Source organism: Vipera ursinii, assembly GCF_947247035.1.
Source record: "Vipera ursinii genome assembly, chromosome: 13".
NCBI classification, from domain to species: domain Eukaryota; kingdom Metazoa; phylum Chordata; class Lepidosauria; order Squamata; family Viperidae; genus Vipera; species Vipera ursinii.
Genome location: NC_139526.1, coordinates 10940771 through 10962343, shown reverse-complemented (window position 1 = coordinate 10962343; position 21573 = coordinate 10940771). Strand labels below are relative to the sequence as shown.

General features: G+C 46.6%; 1 protein-coding gene across 4 annotated transcripts in view; it reads right to left on the bottom strand.

Annotated features, from left to right (window-relative positions):
- The window catches only part of XPO6 (exportin 6), a 60828-nt gene that overhangs the window by 22708 nt on the left and 16547 nt on the right, over window positions 1-21573 (bottom strand). For 2 of the 4 annotated variants that reach the window (XM_083372756.1, XM_083372755.1), the window contains 7 exons: window positions 20923-21082; window positions 18142-18231; window positions 15484-15937; window positions 11286-11412; window positions 8694-8803; window positions 3313-3421; window positions 2269-2361 (listed from right to left, as the gene is read on the bottom strand). In XM_083372756.1, coding sequence (XP_083228882.1) covers window positions 2269-2361; window positions 3313-3421; window positions 8694-8803; window positions 11286-11412; window positions 15484-15937; window positions 18142-18231; window positions 20923-21082 — 1143 coding nt within the window. The remainder of the gene's footprint in view (window positions 1-2268; window positions 2362-3312; window positions 3422-8693; window positions 8804-11285; window positions 11413-15483; window positions 15938-18141; window positions 18232-20922; window positions 21083-21573) is intronic. The other 2 variants (XM_083372757.1, XM_083372758.1) reach the window with 2 other exon arrangements.

The window sequence follows — 21573 nt, the reverse complement described above, 5'->3', positions numbered from 1 at the left end:
GGTGGACTTGTAAAAAAAAGTTAAAGCTTTTTGGATTAAAATTTGGTGGAACATGCAAAAGATATTTAAGTAAAAGATAAGGTTTTCTCCGCAGTTGTTTTTGTTGGGTATTATTACAGATTTTACTGTTACAGATATTAAATTGATGTTGAATTTAATTACGGCAGCAAGACTTTTAGTAGCGCAATATTGAAAGAAGGAGGAACTGCCTACTATAGAAGAGTGGACTTTGGAAGTTTCCAACTTGGCGGAAATGGCAAAGATTTCAGCATACTTGAAAGAACAATCGCAACATATTGTGGAATGGAGAAGATGGATCGAATATATTCAGAATAAATATGGGACTAAAAAGTTTCATTTAGCATTTGAATACGCAGTGGTTTTATACGATGTATTATTAGTTATTTGTTAGTAATATAGTTATGTTTACAGAGAGTTAAAGTGCGATAGAATTTAATGTTTTACTTTTGTTGTTAGCATATTTTAGCTTAAGTTTGTAAGTTAATACCCTGTGTTCAGCTCTGGGAAGTCGGGGAGGGGGGAGGGGAGGGTAGGGTTGGGGGGGAGGGAGGGAGTGTGTTTTTTTTTTTAAAAAAAAATGTATTGTAAAACTTTTCAATTAAAAAAAAAAGAGACTCCTGGGTCAAAGCTCTATAATGGACTCAAAGATTAGGACGGACATAATAACCACCTTCGCTCCTTTAATAAAATAGCACCGGGGAAGTTACCCTCATGTAGCAAATGGGAAACGAAAGCAAAATCTCGTGGCAGGAACACTCTGCAGAAGTAACCAAAAGACAAAGGCTGCCTGTTGATATTTGGAAGTGCCCAGCTATTCAACAGGACGTGACATGAGCCTGCAAAGATCCATCCGTCCGCTAAGACGAAGAAACACAGAGCGGCTTTCATTTCTGAAGCCGCTTTTATTGTCTACACGGTGGCTAATCACATGTTTCCAATGTTTATTGGGACAGGGACACGAGATTCAAAAAGCTTTTTTTTAAAAATAAAATAAAATCAAAAACCCAACCATGCTGCAAAAAAACCCAAACAAACCATGCGAGCGTATCGTGAATAAGGAAGGAGAACATTAGGAACTGGCGATATCACTTCTAGTGCGGTAAGTAGTAAACCAGTAGGAACAACTCAAGGGTTTTGCAGAGGCCTAGAAATGAAGTCGCTTTTATCTATTTGGGTTCCGAGATGAGAATTTCCCTCAAATCTTCTCTGTGTAAAAGTTTGCCAGCTACTCTGGCTTGATTCTCACCACCTCATTTTAGGCGCCGGATTAACTTTTCAGCACAATGCTTTCCACGGGGAGGTGGGAAAAATCATTAAACTTCTAGCTATAACTGAGCGTTTCTCAACCTTGGGGACTCTTAAGAGGTGTGGGCTCCCCATAGCTAGCTGGGGAATTCTGGGAATTGAAGTCCACCCATCTTAAAAGTTCCCAAGGCTTAAACGAATCAGGATAAAGCAACGAGCAATATTGTACTTAGGAGAGTGCTTAGGGCAAGGGCAAAATAGTGAGAGCCAGGGAAGGATTAACTAAGACCGTGGTGGTGAACCTATGGCACGCGTGCCACAGGTGGCACGCAGAGCCCTCTCTGTGGGCACATGTGCCATCGCCCCAGTCCTAGGCCTTCAGCTGGGTTTAATAAACCCTCTTTGCTCCGCCGCCGTGTGCAAAAAACCCCCAAACAGATTCAATCAATCAATCAATTTCAACTTCTCACGGAAAAAAAAAAAGATCTCGCAAAGTTGGAACTGATTGATTGAACTTTTTAGTCCCACCCAGTCTGCCATTACCACCGCAGCCACGCCCACCCAATGGGCCACGTCCACCCAAGTGGCCATGCCCACCTGGCACCCGATGATACATAAGTGGGTTTTGGGTTGCAGTTTGGGCACTCGGTCTCTAAAAGGTTCGCCATCACTGAACTTGGATGTTAGCCTGTCCTATTTAACATAACTCCTGTTTTCAAATAACCCCATAAAGTTAACTCTTCTCCCAAATAGCGTAAATAGGATTTTTCCAGGCTACACCCAAAGGGCAGGCCAGGTCCTACCTCTGCCAGGCAGCTCTGGAGCGTGAAAAATGCTGGCTGAAGAATTCTGGGAATCCCAGAAGTCCAGACCCTTGAAAGCTGCCGAGGTTGAGAAGCACTGCTCTAGTGGGCCCTGCACAGAGCAGGGAATAGGACTAGATGACCTCCAAGATCCCTCTCAACTCTTTACTCTTTTGTGACATTCACTCGGTCCACTTACCAGGGTGGAGAAGGCATGAGTTGGCAAAAGCTCCATAACTTTGGCCACAACCTCTAAGCTCTGAAGGAGATAGCGTTGCCATTCGGTCTGTTGCTGTTCAGGGGTTAAAAAACAAAGGCAGAATCAGCCATTTGTACTTCCTTCAAAGCAAGGCTCTTAACTCTCAACCAGGAATCTTATTGGAACAAGGGGCGAGGAAGCCATGATATTACGAAGTCAAAACCGCCCCAAGGAGAAAAATTCCAATCTGTCCGTGCTGGTTTACAAATCAGGGGAAATATTTTCAGCATGGTGCATGGTTTGGAAATGACGTTACTCATCTATAATCTGAAGTGGAAGGCTCCATTATTATCTCATTTCCCTTAAGTGCAACTGGAGTTAGATCCTTGGAGTTGGGACACTCTTTCACAGAATGTTATTTGCATTGTTCTCTATGGCATATGTGTGTGTGTGTGTGTGTGTGTGTGTGTGTGTGTGTGTGTGTGTGTAATTGCCTTTATTCTGAGAATGGGTGTCCACCTACACTTTTGGTCTCACAAACATGGCAACCGATGCTGGACCTAAGAAAAAAGCACGATTCAATGTCTCTTGATCAGCTCCAGTGTCCAGGGGAATTCTGAATCCAGGTCTGTCCAAACCCAGCCTAACACCAGTTCAAAATCTACACTTGCTTTAAAATCCCCTAATGCTGACTTTGTTTAGACTTGGGTGCTTAAAGCTGATATCCTCCAAATGAGGCATCCAGGCCACGGTTGTCCCAAAGATGTGTTTTTCCAAAGGCAACTGGATTTTCTTTTTTCCCCTGAAGACGTTTTGCTTCTCATCCAAGAAGCTTCTTCAGCTCTTTAGTTCGACTGAAGAAGCTTCTTGGAGGAGAAGCAAAATGTCTTCCAAGGAAAAAACGAAGGAAGCCCAGTTGCCCTTGGAAAAAAGCACTTTCGGGCCATCCTTCGAAAGTTGCAAATAGGATGCTGTAGGGCGGGAATGCCGGGAGACTTCGGCCTCTCGGCTCCCGTCTCCCACCTCCAAGACCCCGTTTCTTACATCATCGTCCAGCGTCTCATCGTCCAGCTCTTCCAACTGGGCCTGGTTGTATCTGAACTGTATCCGGTTCAGTACTTCGGTCAGCAGCAAAACCAAAGCATCCTCGTACCTGGGGGAAAAAGCAAAAGGGTCCAAAATGAGGATGCAGCAGGAAGTAAGAAAAAAAGCACACGGCCTCAGGTGTTGCAAGGAAATGCTCCAGCTTGCTCTGCTGAAAAAGGGTATCCCCAAGCAGCTAATAACCAGACCTGTTCAAAACTCTCTTCAGCAGGCGTATTCCGTCGATGAACCTAATCGAGGCATCGTGTCCAGGCAAGATTGACACGTATGGCTTGCTGTGAATTTTGCCAGACAGAGAAGTCCCCAATTCATCCCAGTGCTGATGACACTGGGCCCCTGGAGACCATTAGAGAACTGTAGCCTTTTTTTTAAAAAAATCTTTCTCAGTGATGGGGAGAGCTTTGAAGGCAAGTTTGGTGACTTCTCAAAACCAAGAGAAAAAAAAATAGTGCTTTCCTTCTTCCCCCAGACTGCACTGAGTTGTATGCAAATGAGGCGTAACTAAAAAGCAAATTTGCCTAACCTTTCTGCCAGTTGATATGTGGAAATCTGCATAAATTTGCCCATGGAAATTGATTTGCTCACTTTTTTTTAAAAAAAATCCCATTTATATCCCGCCCTTCTCTGAAGACTCAGGGCGGCTTACAATTTAATTTAATTTAATTTTAATTTAATAACATTTATATACCGCCCTTCTCCCTGAGGACTCAGGGCGGTTCACAGGGCAGAATAAAATAGCAAATACAAACATTAAAAAGAGATTAAACAATTGCCCTAGATAAAAACAATAGAAGTACAATTCTAAAAACCCCAAGATAAAATTAAAAGACCAAAGATAAAACAACCCCACCGATCCCCATCAGGCTAGGCCAGCTTGTACAAACAAAAATGTCTTGAGATCGCGACGAAAGGAGCGAAGATCGGGCGCCATCCGGAGCTCTACCGGTAGCTGATTCCACAGCTCCGGAGCGCCCACAGAGAAGGATCTCCCCCTTTAAAGCACAAATCAATGTGCTTAGCCTTCATTCTATGTATATGCCTGCTTATTAGGGCTTTCGGGGGGCCCCCAAGCGGCATTATTACAAAGTCAGCTTAATTGCCCCCAACAATCTGGGTCCTCATTTTACCTACTTCAGAAGGATGGAAGGCTGAGTCAACCTTGAGCCTGGTGGGACTCGAACCTGCACTAATTGCAGGCAGCTGGTGTTACTTAAGGAGGCATTAGCCCACTACTCCACCAAGGCTCTTCTGCACTTTTCCTTGCACGGTTTGGATAACACTGATCCCACTTAGGGCAGAGGTCCTCAACTTTTGGAGCACCAAGGACCGGTTCCGTGGAGAGATGTTTTTCCGCGGACCGGAGGGTGTGTGGTTTTGTGTCCTGCTTGCATCCTGCAGATGGGGCTTTGCTTGTTCGTGCGGACCGGTTGCTGGCATTCCACAGCCCAGTACCGGTCCATGGACCAGGGGGTTGGGGACCCCTGCAGTAGGAAACTCTTTTTTCTGAATAAAAAAGCACTTGCCCTTCCCAATTGCAGATTAAGGAGTATGAAACGTAAATCCCACACATTTTAGTGCCACTGGTTTAGGGTAGATTAAATTTCTCAGATTTGCAGCACGGCCTGGGGGGAGTTATTTCCTAGAAATAAGGTGGTTACTAACTGCATATTTAGAAGATAACCCATTTTCCCACAAATTAACCTTGTTGCAATTAAAAAAAACCACACAGCATACTTGTAGATCTAACTTGAGACTAATTGCCTGGAAGTGACTAGCAAAATGGCAAGAACTATTTTCTGCCCCATCCTTCTTTCAGAAGAAAAAAAATTACAGGTAGTTCTCGACATCATGACCAAAGTTACCACAGCCCTCCCAAAAAGTGAGCTTTGACCGGTCCTCACACTTATGACCATCGTACATCCCCAGTCACAGGTTCAAAATTCAGGCACCTGGCAATCGGGATGTTTTTATATGATGGTTGCACTCTCCCGGGATCATCTGATCATCATTTGCAACCTTCCCAGCTGACCTCCAACCAGCAAAGTCAATGGGGGATGCCGGATTCGCTTAGTGACTGCAGCAAAAAGTCATACGATCGTATACCCTTGACCGAAGATCGGTACACTCCTTCTATCTGGGATGGTCGTCCTCTTCCACCGAGCGCGCAGCTTCGGGAGGGACGCACATGGAGCGGTGAGGGAGGAAGGGGACACCCGCCTAGCCAGCCAGATCAGCCGAATCAACCCTGGCGATCAATGGGGTGACAGATGTCGCAGCCAGATCGCCCTCACATCCAGCAAAAAGTCATAGAATCGGGCGCAAATGACTAAACAAAGTTTAGCAACAGACCATTCAGTCTCCTGTGGTCATAAGGACTACCTGTATGTGATTTTTCTCCATCTGATATAAACATGATATAAATTTTTGGGGCCTGTTTCACAACATTAGAGTAATATATTAATCAACATTCAGCTCGGGGAGACAATATGTGTGCATGTTTTAAGTCTTTTTTTAATGCACTCCTCTTTTTTAATGTCTTGTGTTTTTTTTTCTTTGCTACTTTGAAAACTTTTTGGGTCTTTTGTATTTTAACTTTTTTGAATAAAATAAAATAAAATAGATTTAAAAAAGATTAAAAAATAAATTTGGCGCAACGCACTTAACCAGCTTGCTTAGCAATGGACTTTTTTGGTCCCCCGTGGTCATAAGTCAAGGACTACCTGTGTGTGATTTTCTCTCTCCGTCAGATCTAAGTAACAAGGGAATCACTGGAGCTGCGAGCTCCTCAATGCCGCCAGAAGCAAACTAACAAAAGTGGGTGGGGGGAGGAGGAGGGCAGAGAGATCTTGAAATTATTGTAGATGAGATTTGTCCTCCTAACCCACGACACAGACCTGACCATTTTCTCTTTCAGATGTTTGTCCTACAGAAACAAACACCAAAGCCTGATCCGGCTGCTCCTCATTTCTCACAGGAGACAAGCAACAGCTGAATAGGATACTGATGTGAATCAGATCGTAAGAGTAATACCAAGCAGGCAGGGAGGCGAACAAGGCGCCTGGCAGCCTCAGCGTCCCCTGGATTGTGTGAATACGACACTCTTCTCCTGAATAGACAAAGCAGGTTGGGCTATGCTAAGCAGACGTCTCAAAGGCGGGCCCTGTGCTGCAAACGCGCTCCCGTTTACATGTGCACACTCAACTCTCCATTTCCTCTTCCAATGATTGCAGAAAGAGCCACATGGAAAGAAAATAGTGCAATCTTAGTCTGCTTCTTCAGGCCTGGCTATTATAGGGACAGCTGTGCTGGCTGCCCCCCCCCCAGTTGACTCTATTCCAAGTCATAAACTCTGATTGAAAGAATTAAGAATTGTTCCATTCTTAGTGAGCCAGACCCACAATATTGTCTTCCAACATACATTAGCTTTTTTTGTTGTTGTTCTCAAACGTATTACAGGGAGGACTGGAGGATGCGCTTGCTGGATATTTAATACGTATTTAAGAGGCCGCGCATTCCAGACTGCCTCCCACTAATGGTTTCGAGTGAAACAGCTCACAGTTCCATGTTCCGTGATGCCTCACGCATTGACTATGGTTTCTCTGCTCTTTCCCAAGCACACAGTATGACGTACGACCAGTGGTGGGATTCAAATATGGGAACAACCGGTTCTCTTGCGTGAATGCCGCTTCCGGAAGTCCATTCTGGGCCTGGGGCAACCAAAAATTAGCTACCGGTTCTGCCGAAGTGGTGTGAACCGGCTGAATCCCACCACTGGATCTATACATATGAGAAGTGGTAGCCGAAGGATTTTTATTGCAAGTGGGTTCTGGGTCACATCATCCTTCTCCTTGGCACTTCAGATTTAGAATAGACTAACAGAGTTGGAAGGGACCTTGGAGGTCTTCTAGTCCAACCTCCTGCTTAGGCAGGAAACCCTATACCGTTTCAGACAAATGGCTGTCCAGTCTCTTCTTAAAAACTTCCAGTGTTGGTCAGTGGTGGGATTCATATAGGCCAGGGGTCGGCAACCTCGGCTCTTTTATGACTCGTGGACTTCAACTCCCAGAATTCCTGAGCCAGCTATGCTGGCTCAGGAATTCTGGGAGTTGAAGTCCACGAGTCATAAAAGAGCCGAGGTTGCCGACCCCTGATATAGGCGAACAACTAGTTCTCCGCGTGGATGACACTTCTGGAAGTCCATTCTGGGCCTGGGAAACAAAAAATTACCGTATTTTCCGGCGTATAAGACGACTTTTTAACCCATGAAAATCATCTCAAAAGTTGGGGGGTCGTCTTATACGCCCAGTCATCTTATAAATCAGCGAGCCCGGGAAGGCACGCCCTCCCCTCCTTAGGAGCCGGGGAGCGATGCTGCCTCAAGAGGGAAGAGCGTCGGGCGGGAGCCGGCAGGGCAGTCCTGCACACGCGCGCGCTCCCTGGCTGCTAAGGAGCGCTCCTTAACAGCCGGGGAGCGCGCGCGTGCGCAGGACTGCCCTGCCGGCTCCCGCCAGACGCCAGCCTGCCCTGCTTCCTCCACAGTGAGAGGGGAGGGCGTGCCTTCCCGGGCTCGCTGATTTTCCAGCGTATAAGACGAAAAATCTTGAAAATCATCTCAAAAGTTGGGGGGTTGTCTTATACGCCCAGTCGTCTTATATGCCGGAAAATACGGTAGCTACCGGTTCTGCTGAACTGTTGTGAACTGGCTGAATCCCACCACTGTGTGTGACCGCAAGTGAGTCCCAAATTTCTGTTGTCAAGTGAGACGTTTGCTAAGTGCCTCAATTTTACAACTTTTCTTGCCACTGTTGTTAGGCGAATCGCTGCAGTTGCTAAGCTAGTAACCCACTTGTGAAGTGAATCCGGCTTCCCCATTGGCCGTGCGGGTCAGGAGGTCACCAAAGAGGATCACGTGACCTTGGGACACGGCAGCCTTCATGAGTCAGCTGCCAAGCATCTGAATTTTGATCCCGTGACCGTCGGGATGCTGCCACGGTTGCAAATGTGAAAGATGGTCGTAAGTCCCTTGTGTTCCCATGACGTTGTAACTTTGAGCGGTCACTAAGTGAGCTGTTGTTAAGTCGAGGACTACCTGCATTGCCGGAATATGTCTGAAGGCAGGATGGGTACCGCAGAGCAATGGAAGAGATTCTGTGAGAAGACACCTCTGGTATTAATACCAAAGCTGTGCAGATTTTCCCTGCTCTAAGCATCCCTGCAGGGACCTTGAACTCTTCAAGGGAGACGGACAAAACACCGAGTCAGGTAATCAAGGCGTGACTTTTGTTTGGTACCCAACCTGAACAGCAAGCTGTGTGGCTCACCTGTTGAGTACTGCTTCTTTATCTGCCAAGCGATTCTTTATTTTACTGGTCAAATAGTCCAAAAACAGAGCCCAGATGTCTAAGCAGGAAAAGTAGCCTTCATGGGTGGGCTGAAACAGGCAGAACAAAACAAAAAAAAAAACAGGCTGTTTAAGTCCCACAACTGGTGGTGAATGGACACATTTGTTAAGTCATTCCATAAAAAACAAAAACCAGCTTTCCCCTCCCATTGTGATCTGGTTTTCTTTTAAGGAGCAGATTCTGATTGAACCTGGACCATCTTTCTACTCCCTAATCCCATGGATTCTCTGATGTTCTTCTATCGCTCAGCTGTAGGACAAAGACCAGCCACTGGTTTACCACATTCCATGGAAATAACTTCCTTTTCTGCTTACTTATTTGATAGGGGACTATACAAAGCCACAGGGACGCGGTGGCTCAGTGGGTTAGGACACTGAGCTTGTCGATCAGAAGGTCGGCAGTTTGGCAGGTCGAATCCCGAGTGCCGCGTAGCAGAGTGAGCGCCTGTTACTCGTCCCAGCTTCTGCCAACCTAGCAGTTCGAAAGCATGTAAAAATGCAAGTAGAGAAATAGGGACCGCTACGGCAGGAAGGTAACAGCGTTCCGTGCGCCTCTGGTGTCTAGTCATGCCGGCCACATGACCACGGAGACGTCCTCGGACAAGCGCTGGCTCTTCGGCTTTGAAACGAAGATGAGCACCGGCCCCTAGAGTTGGAAACGACTGGCACGCATGTGCGGGGGAACCTTTACCTTTACCTTTTTATACAAAGCCACAGCTACATCTTCCACACCATCATGCAATGAACCATGTTTGGAAGGAAAGCTAGCCTTTACCTGGTTGGTTGAAATGATCTGTTTTCCCAACCCACAACCAATGGGAGCACTGCTCTAAAGCAGTAATGTCCAACTGTGGCAACTTTAAGACATGTGGACTTCAACACGCAGAATTCCCCAGCCAGCATGAAGTCCACATATCTTAAAAGTTGCAAAGGTGGAGAAACACTGGACCAGGACTCTGATTATAGCTTTGATTACAGCAGTGAGGGGGTGCATCTTAGGAAGACCTGAAGGTCCAAGTTGGAGACAGACCCTCCTGAAGAAGAGTGGTGTGATTGCTAAGAGTCAAAACTGAACTTGGTGGCTCCTCATCCATCAATTACGATTTCAATTTTAGGTAAAGATAAAGGTGTTCCTGCAGATTTTACTCCACTACTTATTGCTGACTACAGGGGGCAGTGCTCATCTCCATCTCAAGGCCATTGAGCCAGCCCTGTCCGAAGACATTTCCACGATCATGTGGCCATGATCACACTGTTACCTTCCCGCTGGAGTGGTACTTATTTATCTACTCACATTTGCAGGCTTTCGAACTGCTAGGTTGGCAGGAGCTGAGGCAAGGACGGCAGCTCACCCCGTCCCGTGCTGCTCAGGTCTCAAACCTAGGCTTGATTCGATTTCTGAAGCCTTGATTACATGATATCAAGTCCCTATCATCTCTTAGCAACCACAACGATTAACTACCTCGAAGATAAAATGTCCTCAACCAGGCCTTCTCTCACGTGGTGCACTCATTGCTTTTTTTTTTAACCGAATACCTGCCCCCTTGCTGTTGACTATTTCCTTTGCTTTTCTTTCAGCTTTCTTAGTAATGTGGACTTCTGAAAGGAGAGGAGTTTTTGCACCGATGACGTGGCACCATTATAGTGTCAACTCTTGGAAACCACCTCGATATTGTCCACCATTCTCCAACCTGGCCCTTCAGGGGTTGCAATGGTTCATCCATAGTCACTCTGATCAAGATCATCCATCTTGCTGTCGGTGATCTTCCTCTTTTTCTTTTCCTTTCCCCTTTCCTAAGCACCACAGGCTTCCCACGTGAGCTGGGTCTTTGCACCGACTAATTATATGCCAAGGGTTGACCCTTGGCGACTACAGGTAACCCTCAACTTACAACCACAACTGAGCCAAAATTTCTGCTGCTCGGTGAAACATTCGTTAAGTGAGCTTTGTCCCACTTTACGGCTGTCCTTGCCACCGTTGTTAAGGGAATCACGGCAGTTGTTAACTTAGTAACATGGTGGTTAAACGCATCTGGCTTCCCCACTGACTGTGGGTGTCAGAAGGTCATAAAAAGGGGATCCCATGACCCCAGGACACCGCAAGCGTCGTAAATACGAAGTCAGTTGCCAAATCTGAATTTCGATCGCAAGCGTGGGGATTCTGCAATGGCGATAAGCGTGAAAAATGGCCATAGGGTCACTTTTTTGACAGTGCTGTTGTAGCTTCGGTCATTAAACGAACTGTCGTAAGCTGAGGACTACCTGTACACAGATAGCCAAGTTGGCAAAACACGCATGCGGGGTTTTGCGGGGGACAATCCACAACCCAAGACGGGCACTATTTTGAAATGCAAGGTTAATCAACAAAACGGTAAAAACCGATCAGATTTCCTCGGGCAGAACTGCTGAACCAAAAAAAAAAAAAAAAAACCCCACAGAAAAATTAAGTTTTGCGTTTATGCAAGACGGGCATCGCGACACGGGCACCCGGCTGCCCGTTTTAAAGCAGTACCTGATGAAAGGTGTACTTGAACAGCAGCGAGAGAAATTCCACCACCGGGAACTGCGAATACGACTCGATCCTTCTTAGGTGGACGCTCACAAAAAGGCGTAGGAAGTCGGTGAACTTCTCTATGTAGCTGCAAGAGAAAAGGGAAGGCGCCCGAGTCAGCAAACGGGGGACACTGCTAAGAAGCAAGCCGAGAATAAAGGATTAAAATCCACTTGATTGTTCTTTGAAAAGACAACAGGTTCGTCAATTGTAACAATTGAATTAAAGACTCTACAGTTATTACCTACACAGCGGGCAACCCTTCATTCCATTATTACCTGAAACAGCAGAAAAAGACTCGGGTCAAAAAGCAACTTGAGTGCTTGTTCAAGCTAAGAGCTTTCCACAACGAAAACCCCCTTTAATGGTTCATGCATTTCACCATTGCCGATATTGGATGGAAAAACTGAATTAGTTTTAAGGATTTTGTTCGCGTTTGAACAGAATTTGCTGCCAACAGATGTTTCTATCCCAAGGGGTCTTCAAACTTTTATTTTTTTTATTTTTTATTTATTTTAATTACATTTATATCCCGCCCTTCTCTGAAGACTCAGGGCGGCTTACAAGCTTAGCAGTAGCCTTCATTCTATGTATATGCCTGCTTATTAGGGCTTTTGCCCCCCCCCCAAGCGGCATTATTACAAAGTCAGCTTATTGCCCCCAACAATCTGGGTCCTCATTTTACCTACCTCGGAAGGATGGAAGGCTGAGTCAACCTTGAGCCTGGTGGGACTCGAACCTGCACTAATTGCAGGCAGCTGGTGTTACTTAAGGAGGCATTAGCCCACTGCTCCACCAAGGCTCTTGAAAGCCAGGCTGAGGAATTCTGGGAGGTGAAGTCCACAAGTCATAAAAGGGCCAGGTTTGAAGGCTCCTGTTCTACATTGAACAGAGAGCAGGTTGCAAGCCAGGATACTAATTTGCTTCTCAGAAACTACACGTTCCCAACAGGTCTAGATATGGTGACATGAAGCATGAGTGCAAACAGCCTTCTTTTTAAGGTAAAAAAAAACCAATTTGTGATATAAATCATTCTCTCAATACTGGGTGAAGTCTTCTTTCATAAAGCCAACCAATTATAGAATAAGTACTATGCCGAGAGAATGAAGAACAAAGCTGTCACTCCAAACATTCATTGGGTCTGATCCCCATCTGTAAGCAGAACTCATGGCCTATCAGATCTTTACAGAAACGGCTAATGCGGAAAAGCTGGTTATGCAAAGTAAATATGCAAAGATAAAACATACAATTTCAATGCTATGTTTCCAAGCTATGTTTGGTCGAGTCACAAAATTTAGAGTGCTACAACGAGGAACTTTTTGTTTTTAGCAATTCCCATATTTTCAGCTTCCAAAGCGAGACACAATCAATCAACAATATGCATTATTTTTTTTGACCTCTAAGAAAGCGACACTGTATAGAACTTCTATCAGGATTTCAAGGACTACCTGTGAAAATGGGAAGGGCCAACACCTGCTTTGTGCAGGTTTAGGGAGTAAAATGGTTATCCCAAGACCCTGCCAAGCTTAAGGCATGCACTTTGTCCCTTTAAAAGGTAAAGGTAAAGGTTCCCCCGCACACGCGTGCTAGTCGTTTCTGACTCTAAGGGGCCGGTGCTCATATCCGTTTCAAGAGTCAGCGCTTGTTCGAGGACGTCTCCGTGGTCATGTGGCCGGCATGACTAGACGCCAAAGGCGCACGGAACGCTGTTACCTTCCCACCGTAGTGGTCCCTATTTTTCTACTTGCATTTTTACGTGCTTTCGAACTGCTAGGTTGGCAGAAGCTGGGACGAGTAACAGGTGCTCACTCTGCTACACGGCACTCGGGATTCGACCTGCCAAACTGCCGACCTTCTGATCGACAAGCTCAGCATCCTAACCCACTGAGCCACCGCGTCCCTTTCTGTCCCTTTGCCATCCCCCAAATGGCAAAGAAAATCACCCATGAAAAAGGTTTGGGGTGCAGAGAAATGCTGAGGAGGCTATCTAAAGCTTGCCATTTGTTCACCTTTCAGATGTTTCTCCGTGCGTCGTTCTAGTAATCCTAACATCGGTCTTGTTAATTGAAGTCCTCCAATTAGCAGATGGGCCACGCTCTTGGGCTCACCCAAGAACCGTAGCTGAGAGCCGATCTTAAATTAGGGCTGCCTGAGATCCCGACTTGAACCGAGGACTAACTTGTGACTCAAATAACACAACCAGCTGTCTGTGCTAGCTTGCAGACGGTCCCACTTGCACTGGGAGTGAAGAGGAACTGCTGCTGCCAGCAATAGGAAGGAAAGAATCGGGGGGGGGGGGGAATTTTGCAAAGCAAGCAAGGGAGGTGCGGAAGAAAGTCTCAACTTGGAGACTTCAGCCAGAATGAAGGGATTTTGAAAGGTTTAACGGCATCCAAGATTTTTTCTCTCTCCCAATTTAGCACTCCCTTCAGCCAATCCACAGCAGCTATAGTTGCTAGGGCAACCACCCAGGTTTAACAGATATTTCACTCAATATCCGCCCCCCCCCACAAAGCAAGTCTGGAGTAGGACAGAATTCTAGAAAAGAAATATGGAGTTAAGAGATCAAATAGGGATCCAGAGGTTAGAAGGGCCAACCTTGGCTGCTTTGAGATGTGTGGACTTCAACTCCCAGAATTCCATAACCAGCCATGGGTCCAGAAGGTAGAAGGTCCAGCGCAGTGCTTCTGGACTTCAATTCCCAGGATATCTGGACTTCCAACTCCCAGAATTCCCTAGCAGCATGCTTGTCTGTGGAATTCTGGGGACTTGAAATCCAGAGATCTCAAAATGGCCAAGGTTGAGAAACACTGGTCCAGAGTTGAGGATGAATAAGAGATTAACTGGGTATTGTTGAGTTCTGACTGGTCTCCTCAAGCCACTCACACATACTAAAGAAAAATCCCTCTCGCAAGGACAACAGGTCTATACCTGCTTCTTTCTACGAGTTTTTGGATTGTTTCATTTTTTTTAAAAAGAAAGCCTCCCAGCAACATTCAACTGCGGGCAGAAATTTTCCTGCCAGTTTACAGCTGATGGGATGCCCAGCAGATCAGCAGTAAAATGCGAGGGCTGCATTCTGTAACTGTTCCTGCCAACCTCCACTTCAATAATGCTTGCCAAAAACTAAAATATTCCTTTATGCTTTTGGTCCTTCCTCAACTGCTGTCAAAACGAGCTGGGGGCTTTTGGAAGGAGTCTACAATATATATATATATATATATATATATATATATATATATATATATATATATATATATATATATATATATATATATATATATATATTTGTAGACTCCTTCCAAAAGCCCCCGGGCACTCTCTCTCTCTCTCTCTCTCTCTCTCTCTCTCTCTCTCCCCCTCCCTCCCTCTCTCCCTCCCTCTCTCTCTATATATACATACATACATACATACATACATACAAACATACATACATATCTGCAAGCAGAATCTCATCAAAGTGACACTTGCTACTTCTTTAAAAAGGCAATGAGAAGGAGAAGAAAATCAAAAAATAAAGGACAGAATCGGGTTTTGGAATGCTCCTTGCGTGGTTTATTTCCAAGCAGCTAAAACTCGTCCCAACTACCCTACCTGAAGTTGTTCCAACAATGCTTAGAAAAGAAAAGAAAAGATAAGATAAGAACTAAAATTCTGCCCTCATTTTGTCCAAGAGCTGACTGCATCTCCCACTGCCCTTAGCTAGCACAGCCCTCAAGGAGACCACTCCGCACGCTCCTAAGGCCTCTTCTCCCTTAAAACCAGCCCCATCCCCCCCATTCCTTTTGAAGGAAGATGCCAACCAGAAAACAAATATCCCTTTACCTCACCGGGTCTCTTCGGCTGCTTTCAGCAACAACCGAATGGAGGCCAACTGAGATCTTGAACCACCTCAGGCCTGCAGCCAAGCTGTAATGAATCGGGGGGGGGGGGGTTGGAGGGGAGAAGAAACACAACGCCTACACCACCACAAACTCTTTTCTGCCAAGTTGACCGCCCACAGCCAACGTACCTGGGTCACACTTACCTGGCTGTTTTCCCGTCTCCATCCCGGGGCTCTGAAAAAAGTTGATTAGACACACCATGCATAACAAGTCATCAGCAAAGGTCATCTTGAAGTCACTAGGAAAGCGGCTGGCTTGACGCCCTCAGGTCTTACCTCTCGTCCAGCTGCTCTAGCCAGCTCTTGACCGTATGGGTGTTGTTCTCCTTGGTGATCTTCTGGAGGAGGTAGAAGGTCTGCTGGAACATCCGGAGTAAGTAGTCTTCGAATTCCACAGGCACACAGTTCTTGGACATGAGTTCGTTGATGCAAGACATGGCCAGGACGCCCAGCTGGCCACGTTCGTGGCTCAAGGCGGGGTTCTGGCTGCTGCCGTTGAGGGAGGACATCTTCCTGGCGCGGGTGTCGCAGCCGAAGCGGGCAAAGTGGAAGATGGTGGTGAGGAGGGAGGGGGTGATACTGGTCGACAATGGGATCCAGCTGAAAAGGTGGGCCAGGCACTCCAAAGCCAGGGAACAAACATACTCGCTCTCTGCGTCAAGGACGGGGATTGGCTGGTTCAGTAATTTGGCTGCGCGAGGACTATGCAACAGGCTACTCAAAAGGTCACCTGCAGAAGAGAACACACACACACACACACACACACACACACACACACACACACACAGAGGAAGTTCAGTTAGGCTAAGACTTGCTAACAATAGGCAGGTAGTCCCTGACTTATGACTGCTGCTCACTGAGCGACTGTTAGCAAAGTTATGAGCACCCCTCCAAAAACCTACTTACGGTCCAAAGGGCTGTGGGGATCCGGTGAGGGGCGGAGCAGGCTCAAGGGCTTTGAGGACCCCAAGGGGTGGAGAGCAGAGGACAAGTTGCAAAGGGGATAGGGGGAGGCCTTGGGAGGTTTGGGGCAGGCGCCTTGGTGCCTGCACTAGCCTTCCCCTATCCCTGAGGCACTTTGTGTGCTACTTAATGACCGCACCAGAGAGATAGCGGGGGGGGGGGGGGAGAGGGTCATTTAAGTGAGTCAATTTCACTTAACAAACATCATGACATGTGGCCATAATGGGCGGGGTCCATTATAGTCGTAGGTCAAGGACTACCTGCATCTGATTTTTACCCCAGCAGCCTAGTGCAGGGGTAGGCAACCTGGGCTCTTTTATGACTCGTGGACTTCAACTCCCAGAATTCCTGAGCCAGCCACGCTGAGGGGAAAGGGAGAGGTTTCCAAGCTGAGCCATGGTGGCTCAGGAATTCTGGGAGTTGAAGTCCACGAGTCATGAAGGAGCCATAATTCCCCCATGCTGGCTTAGGAATTCTGGGAGTTGAAGTCCATGAGTCATGAGGGGGCCATAATTCCCCCATGTTGGCTTAGGAATTCTGGGAGTTGAAGTCCACGAGTCATGAGGGGGCCATAATTCCCCCATGCTGGCTCAGGAATTCTGGGAGTTGAAGTCCATGAGTCATGAGGGGGCCATAATTCCCCCATGCTGGCTCAGGAATTCTGGGAGTTGAAGTCCACAAGTCATAAAAGAGCCAAGGTCGCCTACCCCTGCACTATTGGAATAGGCAGGAAATCCTGCTGACCTGCCCTTGATATAGTCCTGAGGGTTTGTTCACTGAGTAGAGGACCTTCGGGGTTACCAGCGTAATCATCACCCCTCTCGTGTTTCTGAAGGGAATTCTGGTCACTCCTAATTAAAACTGTGCAGCCAATATCAAGCAGGAAACCCCCCCCTTTTTTTTAAACAAACTGACAGCCTGTGCTGGCTTCTGTGCGAGGAACACAACAATCTGTGCTAATGAGATAGCGAGCCTTTGGCAATTTCTTAGGACGGCTTTAACTAATGTGAATTACTGTATCCAGGCTTAGGCTTCTTAGCCTGATGAGCGGCTCCGTTGGTTGAGAAAGAGGTCAGACAGTGGAAGTTATTAGAAAGTTTGCTCTGACAGGTAGCAAAACGCAGTGGGACTCCCTAATGCAGCGTTTCTCAACCTTGGCAAACTGTCGGGATGTTGTAGAATTCCATTTTTAGAATTTCAGAGAATTCTGGGAGCTGACGCCCGCCTGTCCTAAAGGTGCAAAGGCTGGAAGCTCTGGGTAGAGCAATGTTTCCCAACCTTGACAACTTTAAGAAGTGTGGACTTCAACTCCCACAGTTCCCCAGCCTGCACACCGGTGAAAGTTGCCAAGGTTGAGAAACATTCCCTAATTCATAAGTCCGGGGATACACGACAAATCCACCACCACCTTTCTACAGTCACTGCTATCCCTCCAGAAACAAGCAAGAACAACATCAAAATAAGGTGCGCCTGTAGCAATTCCTGTACAACCTGCAAGTTTTATTTTATAGAAACCATCTTGTCTTCCTTCCCTAGTCCCAGATGCTGACTTTACTCCCAAGGTATAGGTGTCACTATGAATTACAGGTAAACTTTACAAATGGGCCCAGAATTTCCATTCTTAAGCAAGGTTGTTTTTAAGCACGTCGTGCTTAATTTTACCACTTTTTTTGCCCAGGTTGTTAAGTGAATCGTGCGGTCGTGAAGCGAATCCAGATTCCCTTATTGATTTTGCTTGTAAGAAGCTGGCTGGGGAGGTCCCAACTGGCGATCACGTAATCCTGGGATGCTGCAAACTTCGAAAATTGCCAAGCACCCAAATTTTGATCACGTTAACTGTGACAACGGCTAGTGAGAGGGCCCAGCGGCGAGTCCCTTTCTTTCAGTGCTGTGGTTAACTTTGAATGGCTGCTAAACGAATGGTCGCTAGTTGAGGACTACCTGTACAGGCACCGAATGAGAAAGACTGACTCAAGGTTTTACCACTTTCCCGGGACGTCGGAGATGGCGGAGGTGTGGCTGCCGTAACACTGTACTTATCCCAGATGCTCTCCAAAATTCCTGCCAGGAAAGAAGAGCGAGGTCTCAGCAGCTGCAAAATCCTTTCGCCTAGTCAGGGTTAAGCCTCAGTTGCAAGTTTATTATTTCAAGCAAGTCAGTGGGATTTGGGTAATTTGGGAGCATTTTTAACCTCAGGCACTCTGGGTATGACGGTCTCTTTACCTGCCAATCAGCATCAGATTCCTGACTGTTTCTTTCAAGCCCCCAGTATGAATGCTGAAGGAGAATGCTGCTAACATCTTTTTTTCTTAGGAGAAAAAAAATATGGGTGGGAGGTCCTAGAGCAGTGATGGCGAACCTTTTAGAGACCGAGTGCCCAAACTGCAACCCAAAATCCACTTATGTATCGTCGGGTGCCGGGTGGGCGTGGCTGCGGTGGTAACGGCAGGCTGGGTGGGACTATAAAGTTCAATCAATCAATTCCAACTTTGCGAGATCTTTTTTTTCCTGTGAGAAGTTGAAATTGATTGATCGAACCTTTTTTTTTTTTGCACACGGCGGCGGAGGCCTAAAGCAAAAAGGTTTTATAAAACCCAGCTTGAAGGCCTAGGACTGAGATGACGGTGCCCATAGAGAGGGCTCTGCGTGCCACCTGTGGCACGCGTGCCATAGGTTCGCCACTACGGTCCTAGAGAAAAGAGGATTCCCAGAAACAAAACTGATAATTAACAGGGCTACTTTGGCAACAAATATGAGGTTGTTCAAGGTTCGGATTTTAATCAGTGGACTGTTTAAAAAAATACGTGTCTGCCTGCACTCTCCTGACATCATGGTTCTTGTTTCAGAAAAAAAAAGACGTAGTTGATGGGGAAGCAGAAACATCTAAAATACCATATAGCGTGGGAAAATGGCTTAGAAACTCTTTCTTTTACAGTATTAAGATTTCAAAGTCATCCAAACTATGCAATTAAAAAAAAAGAAATACTCCCTCACACTTTTGTGTAGTTAGACCACGGCAACTTTTAAGATGTGGGGACTTCAATTCCCAGAATTCCAAACCCAGGACAGCTGGGAGTTGAAGTCTTCGCGTCTTACAAGTTGCCATGGTTGAGAAACACTAAGTTAAATTAAGCAACCCGCTGCCATCAAATAGTTGGGATGGCCACGGGTTTTGAAGGCTTCGTAAGGGGATTAGACAAATTCAGGGAGAATGTAATTATAAACAGCCATGCTCGTGAAAGGCTCAACTCTTCATTCCTACACCACACATAGCATACCTACATTCCAACTGCGGGAGAGAAAAGAAGATCGTCAAAGGTTCCTCTCCTGCGCATGAGCTTCATGAATGCATTTACTTGATCACCGGATGACCCCAAATCCTGTTTCAGACTACTTAGATACTGGTAGTTTGGGGGGGGGGCATGACTTTGACTTTGGGGGAAAAGTATGGCTGATATCAGAAACTGCTAGCACCAAAGCAAACTCTCTGTGGCGCTCAGAACTGTTGAGGGCTTCCTAAAGTTGCTCTAGGAAAGGACCTCTCCTTGACCAGTCTCTCCTCTATTAAAAAGTTAAAGGTCCCCCCCCATATGTGTGCTAGTCGTTTCCGACTCTAGGGGCCGGTGCTCATTTCCATTTCAAAGCCGAAGAGCCAGCCCTTGTCCGAGGACGTCTCCGTGGTCATGTGGCCGGCATGACCGTGGTCATGTGGCCGGCATGAGGACCCAGATTGTTGGGGGCAATAAGCTGACTTTGTAATAATGCCGCTTGGGGGTGTGTGTGAAAGCCCTAATAAGCAGGCATATACATAGAATGAAGGCTACTGCTAAGCTTGTAAGCCGCCCTGAGTCTTTGGAGAAGGGCGGGATATAAATGGACATAAAATAAAAAATAAAAATAAAAATGACTAGACGCCAAAGGTGCACAGAACGCTGTTACCTTCCACCATAGTGGTCCCTATTTTTCTACTTGCATTTTTTTACGTGCTTTCGAACTGCTAGGTTGGCAGAAGCTGGGACGAGTAACAAGCACTCACTCTGCTATGCGGCACTCGGGATTCGACCCGCCAAACTGCCGACCTTCTGATCGACAAGCTCAGCGTCCTAACCCACTGAGCCACCGCGTCCCCTATTACACTATTATTATTACTCCTCTATTACACTGTATTTATTACTAGCTACTGCCAGCTAAAAAGTTAACATTTTTGCACCAAAAAGGGGGTGGGGGTGTTGGATCACACACAAGTGTCAAACATCATTAACATTCCAGGATATCCAGATGCTCTCTGCTCTCCACCCATCCCATCTTTTTCTTTTAAATCTACTGATGTATTCTCATTTTTTCACTGTTTCGTTTACGGTTCTATCATTTTAATTCTGCTGCTTGTATTCTTTTCATTTCTTCCTTTTTATTCTTGGAAGCCGCCTAGAGCAGCGGCTCCCAACCTTTTGGGCACCAGGAACCGGTTCCATAGAAAAAGGTTCCTTCCGCGGAGGTGGGGGTGTGGTTTTGCATGCTGCCTGCATCCCACGGACAGGGCTTCGCTTGTTTGAGCGGCCCGGGATGCTGGTATGCCCGTGGACAGATTTCCTGGCCTAGGGTAGCCCCCTGGCGAGATGGGGCAAATAAATTTAACGAATAAGTAAATAAATAAAATTAAAGATGCTTCAAGGTCCATTTGAAGGCCATACTGCCAGCTTCTCTTGTCAGCTGCTTCTTGCCATATAACCTGGGTTTCCCCATCTCACTAACCCGTGAGAAGTCCAAGGACATTCTGAACCTGCTCCAGGAGTAGCTTCCTCAGCTCCTCCTTCCGTGCGATGCTGAGGTCCTCCCGTGGGCAGGCCAGCTCTTCGGACGTGGTCTTCAGCATGATCAGTCCAAGTGGAGTTGTCCCTGGGGACTGGATCAACTGTTAAAGAGAGTGGATTTTTAGCATGAACAGCTTTCTTTTTATTTGTCTATCTCTCCATCCCTCCATCCACCCCATCTGTCCATCGATTGATCCATCCATCTACCCATCCACCCTTCCACCCACCCACCCATCAATCCATCCATCTACCCACCCACCCATCTACCCACTCATCCACCCACCCACTCATCAATCCATCTACCCACCCTCCCACCCACAAACCCATCCATCCATCCACCCAACCATCCACCCACCCACCCACCCATCAATCCATCTACCCACCCACCCGTCTACCCACTCATCCACCCACCCATCAGTCCATCTACCCACCCAACCACCCACAAAACCATCCATCCATCCACCCATCCATCCTTTCTTTGGAAAGCTACCAAAGAGCGCCAGTCTGGTGTATAAGCGGTTCTCAGTTCATGATAGTCATTAGGACTGGACTTTCCGTAGCTAAGAAATGCAGTTGTAAAGCACAACATCAC